Source organism: Vicugna pacos, chromosome 6 (assembly GCF_048564905.1).
Source record: "Vicugna pacos chromosome 6, VicPac4, whole genome shotgun sequence".
Taxonomy (NCBI): Eukaryota; Metazoa; Chordata; class Mammalia; order Artiodactyla; family Camelidae; genus Vicugna; species Vicugna pacos.
The window spans coordinates 3,767,526-3,779,027 of record NC_132992.1 but is presented as its reverse complement, the minus strand read 5'-3'; the positions used below and the strand labels follow the sequence as shown (position 1 = coordinate 3,779,027).

Genomic DNA, 11,502 nt, shown 5'->3' with positions numbered 1-11,502 from the left:
AGTTTAAATAGAGTGCATTTAGGCATTGTACAAACCTGAAAGTTTTCTTCCACTACATTATTGAAATCATTGGAGCAACTCATTTCTCATTCAGAAATGTGCACACTAATATTTAGTTTTATTTTCTTGTGGATAATATTAAGCACTTAACTCTGCAGTGTTCTGAAAGTTGTGTCAACTGAAGTGATACTATTCAGGATGATGGAATATCCCCAAAATATACATATGTGTGTGGGCTTGCATAGATTACTATGTTTCATAGTTAATCTTCTGTCTTTTGCGGTGCTCATGACGTGTGGGGTGCACGCACGGAAGGCATTGCTGTGGTTCGTCATTTGAGTTTTCTTCTGTAGCCATTTTATTATTTTAGTATATTGGTTATGAAGATACTATTATCTGTTTGTAAATCACTACTTTGTATTTTATGCATGCTCTGTAACTTAATTTTTTTTTTTAGTTACTGATTTGGAATATATTCACATTCTAATAAACAGTTATAGGGGGACTGTTCTTTATGTTGTCAGATGATATTTTTCCTTTGAGTGTTTTGGATGCTGCCGTGGAATACTTGATTCTGATGAGGAAAAGCATAGGGCCTTGGGTTGTAGAGTAAATAATTGAATTGGAGGCATCATTGTGTGAATTCAGCTTTGATTTTAGGCATGTAGTTCAATTATGCTGTTCTTGGAAAAAGTATTACCAAAAACATGAGGAAAGTAATCTCTATTTGATATGTAGCAGTGTCACCAGCCCCAGGCAGAGGTTCCACCCCTAATTGACTCAATATCGGTAGTAAATTTTTTACAAAATTATTTAAGAGAAGGTAAAACTAGGTAGTGAATTGAAAGTGAATAAAGTAACTTTGAATTTTTATCAAATGTAGGCTTAATGTTGCCTTGGGCATAGTTGGATCTTGGGAGAATTCCAAGAAGTAGTAGTAGTAGAAAGTGAATTTGATTGCATTTCAACAAGTGTCTTCATTCTGAATAGTATCTCTGGACACAGACTCTCTGAAGTTAAGAGACATTAAGTTTTCAAATATGACAATTTAAGGCTCAAGGCAGTTTAGAACTATTTTGCTTTGTGATTTTGCCTTTTAGTTATTTTAACTTTTGCATTTAAAAAAAAAAAAAACTTGTCCTGAAAAATCAGTTAGCCGTCTTGACTTGATTTAAACTTGTATCTCATTGTTCTCAAATGCTATTTATGATTTCTCTCTAATAGTAGTTGTTACTCTGTAGGGGTAAGTTTCTTAGCCATTGCATTGAGTATGCTAGATTCTAAAGAGTGGTAGCTGGTGACTTAGACCAGAGGGTTCTGCAGAAAGTTAGACTTCTTAAGAGTTTGGATTGCCCACCAGAGTTAGTCATACTTATTTCATCATTGGGGAAATAAACATCTTAGTTTTTGTTGTCAGTGACTTGTATTTACAAAATACAAATGGTTTCCATGGTTCAAGCTATTGTGATCATCTCTTCCACATACTTTAAAGAGAAAAAAACTACTATTTAAGACAATTTTGGCCAACATCAGAAGCAGAATAATTCAAAGGCTGGGTGGATAATTAAACACTTATTGCAACCTGTTAGGTTTCAATTTAAGGAGCTTTTTTTAAATTATTAAACAAAGGCAAAAAATGGAGGTTGGTTTTCTGATGTCTCACGAACATAAGCCTGAAAAAAAATTTTTTTCAAAACAAAGTATGAATGTTGCATGAGGACTGTGCATAAGGATATCCATTCCCCAGGTGAAAAAAAATGAACAAAGACCACGAAAGGGCCTTCTTTGACCACAGCATTTAGTGGGTTAGCGTGACAGTCAGACTAGTGCTAAAGAGACGACTGCTGATTTTGTTCTGGTTGGGGCAGTGCTGGTGCTGCATCCCTTTATGGGATTTGATGGCATCTTTTCCACTCCCCTGTACAATATGCCAAATAAACTGGAGTTGTCATTCTAATGTTTTATTAAAGAATGTTCGCGCCCCCCCCCAAACTGTAGGTGCTGATGGTAACAATAAAATAATACAAAATACTAATGTCATCACGATTTATGTAAGGGAGACCATTAGGATTAGGCCGAGAGAGAATTTTAATTGAAGTATCCATTTTCCTGAAAACTGATTGGAGGATAGAGAAATATTTTAAAGGAAGTTGGTACTAGGAATATATTAGAAGTATGCTGAACTCCGTGTTAAAAGACTGAAAGGGGCAGGTATAATAGAGCGCTGGACTAGGTGACAAAGATGTGGATTCTAGGCACAGCTCTTCTAGTCATCTTTGAGCCTCACTTTCTTCCAGTTAATGAGGGGACTAGATTAGTCATTTCTGGGGTTTACCCCAGCTTTAATTGAATAATTCTATGAATGAACACTTTCTTCAGGTACTAGAGCCAAATTATTATACATTCTAACTAAAATTTAATAGAAAGTAAAAATCAGGTATGTACTTTGCAAGATGTTTTTGGTCTTAACAGTAACTTGATTAAAATGCTATCTTTATTTCCCTATTAACACCATTAAGTAAAATGAAAACTTTCAGTACATTTGCAAAACTGCCATCAGTTTCAAAAATATGCATCAAAGTGTACCATATATACTAGGAGGGAGGAGCACTCAAGGGGCTGCCCTGTCAACTATGAGCCGAGAACTCATGTGTTTTGGCTTTTACTGTTAAAAGAAAATAATGTCGGCTTTTAAGATATACTTTAAGATATATTCACGCATGGGAGAGAGAACTTTAAAATACATTTTGTGTTTAGCTTTTTTTTTTTTTTTAATTGTCTCTAAGAGGAATCTACTGTGAGGTGGTCAGTCTGGGGACGGATTCCACCAATAGAACCAATCATTAATTCCAAGTGTATAGATTTATATTTGGCTATTAATACAGTAATCTAATTATTAGTAGTCTAAACATTTGAATTCAATTATTTAACATTATTAAGCATGGGATTGGTAGGTCCTGGCATGGATGTCATGTATATTGGCTATTTTCACTACTGTGTAATCAGTCCCTGTGATGGTGGTAAAAATTAATAACTAACAGAATTCCTTTCCTGTGTTTGAGTCACTGAAACTTAACCTTGCCCCAAACCACAGAAACTCAGACCTTGTTATCGGCATCCTAATGAGTAAGTGTACTGTTTTTAGCACTCATTGTCAAGGCTCTGGAGGGCTAGAAAATGGCTTGGGAGGCAGAAACTGGAATGAGGAGATAATCTGACAACTGTTGATACAGACCAGAGCTTCTACCTTCTGTGGGTTTGGATTGGACAACTGCTCAGTCTTCCTAGCTCTGCAAGTCAGGGAAGAAAATGTATAATCACCACCCCATTGATCACCAGGGCCCTCCATTTATCCCTGCCCATTTGTAACTGCTACGTAGTAAAATGCATAAGGGGAGGGAAAGTGCTTTGTTCATAGTTGGACATTCATAATATTTACCCCTCCTACAACCTTGTAGGAGGACATTAAGGAAGTACCATCTAAAAGAATGAAGGGCTAGTCTTGGGGTTCATTCTCGGGGTTCATTTAGCTTGGGGGAGCTACAGTCTGATAATTACCATTCAGATTAAACATTTAAAAATACGAATTGTTATATAAAATTACTGTATAAATAATATGTAATAAGTATTATACACAAGTACAAATAATAGGATAATGAACCCCTTATGTATCCAGCTCCCTTCTGAGATAGATTTTCTGTCTTCTGTTGCTACATACAGGTTAATTGGGCCTCTTCTGGCCAAATGAGCGGCTAATAGTATCATTCTTGAGTCTTCTGTATTGAGTGTACAACCTGCAGCCCTTGGTTATCATTTATGATACTAGGTAGCATTCTGAGTCTCGTAAGTTATAATCTTTCCCTATTATTCTCAGCAAATACCTTTTTTAGCCTTTTAACTCTTGATTATGTTTTGTCTTTCACTCAGATGCCAAAGCCCCAGCCTTTGAGAATTATCTGTTAGGAAGATCTTTTTTTTGAACGAGTATTATTCTGTAACTAGCAAACATACATTATTCTTGGTTAAACATTTTATTAAATGGAAATAACTTAAATAACTTTTGAGTATCATGTAAGCCTTGTGAACTGACAAGTTGAAAGGTTTTAGTTTAACCTAAGGATGAGGATTACATACAAAACTTTGAAAGTATGAGGGAGAAACTTTAAACATACCATTGAATGCATTCAGTTAGCTATTTTTTAGCATCTATACTTTATTACAAAATCAGTCCTCCTACTTCTTTACCAGTTAGGTCACAAGGTTATATTTTTAAAAGGTCCTAAAACAGTTATACCCAGAGTACTGTATTGGGTGATAACTTCTGGCAGACAGCTATTCACTGTACTTATGCAAATTAGGTGGCCCTTAAACTTGCCTTTATTCCATTTCATAGAAGCACCTTTGTGCCCCTGGAGCTGAGCACAAGTTGTAGTTGTCTCTGAGTGCAAATCTCTGTGAAAGCAGAGAAATTCTTTGAGTATACTGATGTGTATGAAATTTTTTCAATAATTTTTAGACATGAATAAGAATGTATTGCATCCACTCATTACTTTTAAAGGAAGAGACTCTCTTGTTATAAATTTGATAGAGTCGTTTCACTTTATTTTCAAACGTCTGTTGGGATGATTTTCACTTCTCTGGCTGACCACACAAAATGTAGGTTAGTTCTACCTTTAAACCTAAGGTGTAGATTCTAGACACATTTTCAGTTTGCAACACAACAGTACGCATTCTTGTTAAATTAGTTTGAGAAATTGATTTTATTTTGTACAAGGTACAATCCCTCTGCACAGTGAATAAATATATTACAAATCTGGGTTGTTTAAAAAAAGTATTGCCATTTCATAGTTACGCTTTTGTACAGTAATTGTACTTTTCTTACTCATTTGAATTGCATACACATCACTTGGAGTGAAAACTTAATTTCTGTAAAATAGTTGAACAGGTCTTTCCAAGTTGTCAATAAAATGCACAGTGCACATGTTTAGGTTGACCATGAACCTGTTTGTGACAGTGCTAGACGGAAGTTGCTAATAGTTGCTCTGTTGGATTGAAATGTCTTTAACAGTAACGCTTAGGTATCTGAAGGCAGCTGTTGTTACAATAGCTTAATTATACTTTCTGCCTTTCCCTTCTCCACCGTATTGCCTGATTTGAGCTGTATTACATTTCTTTAAAAAACAAAGAATTCTAGAGCTGAAGGGTTGTTAGAGCCCCCTTACCCCTCTCTGCTTCTTCCTTTTTTTTTTTAATACCCTGGGGGAAAACCCAGAGAGGGCAAGTAACACAGATCTCTTGACCCAGTGCTTCAGCAATTCCACCTTGCCATCTCTTGCTGAATTTTGCCCAGAAGATAGTTGGCAAAAAAGAGGTGAAGCTTGAAACTTGCATGATGCTGCTTGTTTGCAGTTTGCCAGGCAGCAGTTACTGTACATGCAGGGTATGGGAAGGAAAAACCTGGGACTGAGACGAAGTTTCTCCTCACTGACGTGACTTCACCATGCCTCTTGATCCTTACTTGACAAAGATATTTGAGCACTTGGTGCCCCGAAATACTGAGGTAAGTCTCTTATCTATATTTCTTTTTACATAAATATGAGAAACATTTACTTGGGCCTACAAAGTAATTTTCTATTGTTATATTTTAATAAGGCTTTTATTGGAAAGTTAATTTGCTATTGCTGATCACTTGCTCCCATGCACACATGCAGCATTCATGTAAGTATTATATTTTCCCCTAACAATAAAGTTTGCTTAAGCCTTGAGTGAAGTGGGGGAGGGAGAATTTACTCATTTATTTTCTTGCTTTTGCTGGTTATTGACCAAACTAATGGGTTCTGTGGCCGACTTCCAATGTGTATCAAGGGCTTCAGAACTCCCACACTTCCTGGAGCAGCTGTTCCAGCTTTGCAGTCATTTACAGTCATTTAGTTCCTCTTCTGTATACCTTTTTGGCAGGTTTTTGTTTGTTTGTTTTTTTACTGGCTGGACTGTTAATCAGAGAATGGAGTACTATAGGGGTGGCCATCAGTTTCCCCAGGTTGCCCTTTTGGTCTTTAATTCTTGTGAGGAGGTCCTCTTAGGGCTTGGAAGTGGCTCCATTTTGACTCATCTGAGCCCCAGTTTACATATATGCATTAGTAGTGGAAGGTACAGGTGCACCTAAATCCTGGGATCCGGAGCGTTTAGCTCATAGTAATACATTTTTGGCCATCTCAGGTGGTGGTTAGAAGGTAGAAGTACTTCATATAGTTATATGCTGAGTTTTTACATCATGTTACAGCAATTGATTATTGCCCATTCTTTCTTTGATCATTTCATTTAGTTCCATCAAAAAGCATAATATACTTTATAAACAACTTAAACCTCCTATATCCACTTCTGTCTAATTCCTCTACACATTTGGGTTCCATACTACATCGAGCTCAAGATTTATGAAGAAATGCTTGAAAGCAACTACTCTTCTGAGTCAGGAAATGCCAACCAAATACATTTGGGAGGCCAAATAACCGTTTTTAGGGATATCTAATTCTTACCAGTCTGTGACTGCTTGTTTAAAGCATCATCTGAGAATTCTATTTCACATGGAATGACTCGGGTGTTGGACAGATTAAGGCAAGGCCAGGACTGACTTGCAATGTTCTTGAACTTTGAATTGGCAAGATTTGGTAAAGCTGGCCTAGAAATCATTGTTTTAGACAAAAAGGCTGCTGCACTTTGGAAACGTTTTCTCCTACCACCACCAGGGGCAGAAGAGGGAAAGTTAAATTGTTTTGCTTGTTTTCCTTGTCTTATGAGGGGAAGGTAATTAGCTTTATTCATTTATTTATCTTTGGAGGAGGTACTGGTACTGGGGGTTGAACCCAGGACCTTGTGTGTGCTAAGCATGCACTCTACCACTTGAGCTATACCTTCCCCCAGGAAAGTTAATTTGTATTTATTAAAGTCTTACTTAAAAAAAACTGTGAGCATTAGACTATATGCTAAGTTCTGTAATCCTGGCTGTTATAATTTGATTGACCTGACATATATGTGTGTGTACTTTAGGATTGATATTAGCACAGTTTGTGTCTATGTACTAATTATCTTAGGTAATAAAACATGTTGAATGTAACAGGAACCAAAAGTACATATACATTTCAGGTGCTTCAAAGTAATCTCCCTCCCTCCCTCCCTCCCCTCCCCAGTCCCCTTCACCCCTAGGAAAGTTGGTAAAACCTATTCTGCATGCTAAGCATCATGTTTCAGATAATTTAATATATAAATATATATATATATATTTAGCTGATTTTGATGAGTAGCTGTATCTTAAATGTTTTAAAAAATCACATAATCCAGGGCATTTGGGGTTGGGGGTGGGTAGGTGGTAGAATTTGCCTTTGTGAGTGTACTTTTTGAACAATTACCCCAGTCCCACTTGGAAGCTCTTCTTTAGTTCCAGGTGAACGTTACAACTAACACGCAGCTGGAGTCAGTCTGTACCGTTATTTCAAGTCAAGGGATTGTCTTCTTTCAGAGTCTGAGAATATTCAGCAGAGCACATTGCAAGAGAGAGGCTTATCCCTCTTAAGACTGCTTGTCCTGGGAGGGCCCTTTGGCAGGGCTCTGTCTTACTGGGAGGAGGTCATAGTGACCAGGAATATGGCTGTTCCTAGGTAGGTCGTATGGATTCTGGATAAAGCTGGAGTTACAACCACGGCCTTCTTGGACCACACTGACTGTGGGCTCTAAGGAATATAGTGAAAAATGAGTTCAGAGAACAGATTAGCTTTCATTGCCTTGTTGGGGGCAAGAGAGTTCTATTTAACTTGGTGGGGGAAGAGGAGGGATTTATAAATCTATGATAAATGTATGAGGGTTAGGACTGAAGCTTGTTCAAGAGATGGAAAACCTAAGTGAGTGTGCTATCAGAATCCCAAGCTCTGGTCAAAACCAAGGGCCTTAGAACATCCTAGAGGTTGGGGTCTTAGCAGTGAGCCCAGGGACCTGGGTTAAACTGGGAGAAAGTAGGTGATTTAGACACTTGTAAATGTCTGTTCTGATTGTTTTCTTTTTTAAATAGGAATTGATACACAACAACCGATTGGAGTGTATGTGTCCTGACTCCCCATCCCCAGTATTTCTGCTTCTTACTAGTCCTAGTGTTTTTTTAAAGTGGAGTTGGCACAAGAATTTGATTCTTATATGAGAGAGGAGGGCAGTCCTGGGAAAGACAGTTTACCCTGGATTCCTTAAAAAGCAACAAAAGAAGAGTGTATTCAAAAGAGGGGGACTAAAGGGGGCTTGTTTTTATCTCAGATGTTGCACTAGTGCCCTGATTTCACTAAGTTACTTATTTGAGACACCTACCAACTTCATATATATTTTTATTAGATGTCGACAAGGATGGCACATCTGTGTATGGAGACCCCCTGTGCACAGGCGACTTCATTTCTACGTAGCTGCTTTCTGGAAGCTTGCAGGTGAGGATGGGTGGGTCCTTAATTGTGGCGTAAGGGTTTTCACTGCTATTCAGGGAACAAGTGCTAGAGCTGCAGACGGACTCTTTCATGTAATCTGCAAGGCAAGAGAGAGTTCTCAGGACAAGCAAGGACATGGGATTTAAACACCAGAAGCAGACTGCAGTCGAGTTTATGTGTCTTCAGGATCCTGAAGCTGTAAAAGCCTGTGACAATCCAAGATTCACTTACTAAATGTGTTGAGGAGTGCTTTCCTAAGTAAGCAGAGTTCTTTTCTAAAGAAACTTAGGTTTTTTGGAGGGATAGGAACGTTTTTGTTTCAGTCAGGAATAGCACCAAAAAGGGATTAATTCGAGATATTTAGAATATGCTTTCACACCTATAATTTCTATAAAATCCTGCAAGGATAGTTGATTGTTTGCATTTTATAGGATGATGGCCCAGAGAGATGAAGTGACTTGGCTAAGGTCACACAGCTCATAAATGGCAGTGCCAAGGTTTGAATCCATGCCTTGGGATTCCTTGGCCTGTGTATTTTCTGGTATCATTCTTCTTCTGAACTCTTTTTGATGACTCAGCTTAGGTTCAGAAGTAGGTGTGTGATTTGGCACAAGTGTCAGCCATTTGGCAACCTTCAGGCAGCAAACTGGTGGTGTTCCTGTTCTCGGAAAGCTCGTGATTAGAGGCGGGGCAGACTGAAGTGTAATAGAGGTATAAAAAGCACCTGGGTCTCAGGCTGGGCTTTGGAAGGTTCCTGTTTTCTAGCAAGCCTGCCGTGTATCCTCTGGGGTCACTTGCTCCAGTTCTTGTGAATGTAACTGAGATCTGTTTTAGCAGTATCTTTCTGTTACTGGGAAAACCCATGCTGCTGCTTCTGTCATCTCTCAGGTGCATCATCCCCACGACTTTAGGGTATGTTAGGGTACAAAAAGATGCAGGCTAGTTTCCAAATATGAAGCCAGGTAACTAGCTCACTGGAGGAAGAATATTCTCTTTGTGATTAAGAGTCACAGAAGGAAAGGGTTCCTTCAACCTCTATGCCGTTTTCCCTTTTGGGGTAAGATTACTGCCTCCTGTGGATTGTTTCAAGTGAAGCAGGAAGAAAAAGCAGGAGACATGCTAATCTGGCAACTCTGGCCCTAATGCTTCTGTGAGGCTCTGCCAGCCGGGGATGGGGGGAGGTGTCTAGAAATAAGCACTGAGTTGCAGGGGCTTCACAGTCAAGAGCAACCTAAGAAGTCTACTTTTCTGTAAGTGCTAGCAGATGGTGAAATTTCTGTATTTCTCAGCTCTAAATTTCTGTAAGTGCTAGCAGATGGTGCAGTTCTTGGATGATCTTTCACTAGAACCACCACAAATTACATTTTGGGCTGCTATTTATCTATGCTTTCTGCCTCCAACTTGTGGCAATTAATGAAAATGTAAAAAAAATGAAAGTGGTGATGTGACTGGATGTACCTTGGTCCAGTGAGAGCAGAACGTCCCACGTGACTGAAGGAGTTGGCGTGGCCACCACAGTAGTCGTTTCTCCCACAACAGGTAACTTGGTTGGGAGGGGATTTGCTGTTTCATCAGTGCAGGGTTATTTATGTTTGTTTCAAGCAGGTAACACTTCCTCATTCTTGTACAGGAGTACGTCCACCCATTAGTCTCTTCAAGCGTTCAGAACACCCAGTGATGTAGGCAGAGCAGTAATTATTATTCTCCCTTCCCCTTTATTGCTCATGAGGAAATTGAGGTTTGAATAGGGAAGTGATCGCCCCACGGTCACACTGCTCATCAGCATTAGAGCAAGCTCCAGAACCAGGCTCAGAGCACTTTGCATCACACCTTAGCCCGCGAGTAAGAGAGAGATGCTGGCCTTGGGTCCTGTCTTAGATTGTGGCCTCTTTCTAACATAGAACTATAGAGAGGAGGAGAAAACATTCTTGCTAGGCCACGAGCAGTCCCAGCCAGCCCCACCAAGGCCTAAAGGGAGGCTGGACTGGCCCAGCTGCTGGTGAGGCTCTCGGCGGGGAAAGGTGGCTGTGGGTCCTGGGCTGTGACCTGCCTGAGCTACATGAAATTGCCTCTAGTGAGTACTTTTTTTCTTAGTATAAAGGAGTAGGGGTTAAGTCCAGGAACCCTAGCTGGCCCATCAGCCCCACTTTGGGTTCTCTGAACCTACCAGCCAAACAGTAGCACAGTACGACTCAGCTGTTTGTGTGGAAGCTGAGGACTACTAGCATTGCTTAAAGAAGGGCTGTCCCCTGCCTGAAAAGCCCTAACACCTCCCTCCCGCCCCCTTCCCCATGCAGGCGCATCCTTTTGATAGGCAGCTGACTCAGCTGCATGTTTTCTAAAATTTGAGGAATAGCGATAGCTCACTTAGTAGCACGTATAGCTGGGCCTTTAGTCAGTCAGGTTAGATCATTTGACATTTGTTACATCTGTGAAGAGGGCCTGGGCAGGAAGGACAAGTATTACTACTTTAGAAATGAGGAAACTAAAGCTCATAAGTTTTGCTTAAAATTAGTAGTTAAGTTGGGACTCAACGCCTGCCTTCTCTGATACTCAGTCCAGGTGTTTTCCCCTCCCATCTTGTTACCCGGTACTCCTGTTGTGTATCTTAAATGCAAACTGTGTCTGCAACAGCTTCACCTTACCCCCTTTTACCTGTGGGGCCAAGTCCTGCTGAGAAGGGCCAAGCTCTAAGCTTTCTGTCTAAGCTGACTTAAGGCAGTGAAAGACGCTGCAAGTTCTAGCTCAGTGCCCAGCAGAGCTTCAGCCAATCAGCAGTGCCCCTCTCATTTCCACCAGAAGTTAGGGCTGCTCTCAAGTTTGGGGAAACAAATTGTTTGCAGCAGGGGATGCGCCTGAATGGATAAAAGAGAAGCTGGGGTTCATGGGAAAGGGGATTAGTCTCAGGGAGAAGCTGTGTCATCTACAAAGGGGCCACAAAGGGCGGAGAGGTGTGTGTGTGTTTTGAGGTGGTGGGGGAGGGTGTTGAGATTATGGAATAATCTGGAATCTATTTCTGGGAACAGGGCTGAGGGAAAGGGCA

General features: G+C 39.9%; 1 protein-coding gene across 1 annotated transcript in view; it reads right to left on the bottom strand.

Annotated features, from left to right (window-relative positions):
• Positions 1-7,476: 7,476 nt before the first annotated feature.
• Positions 7,477-11,502, bottom strand: part of MEGF11 (multiple EGF like domains 11) — a 332,515-nt gene continuing 328,489 nt past the window's right edge. Inside the window, exons 25-26 of the mRNA XM_072962208.1 lie at positions 8,350-8,556; positions 7,477-7,727 (exon numbers count right to left, since the gene is read on the bottom strand). Coding sequence (XP_072818309.1) covers positions 7,567-7,727; positions 8,350-8,556 — 368 coding nt within the window. The 3' untranslated portion in view covers positions 7,477-7,566. The remainder of the gene's footprint in view (positions 7,728-8,349; positions 8,557-11,502) is intronic.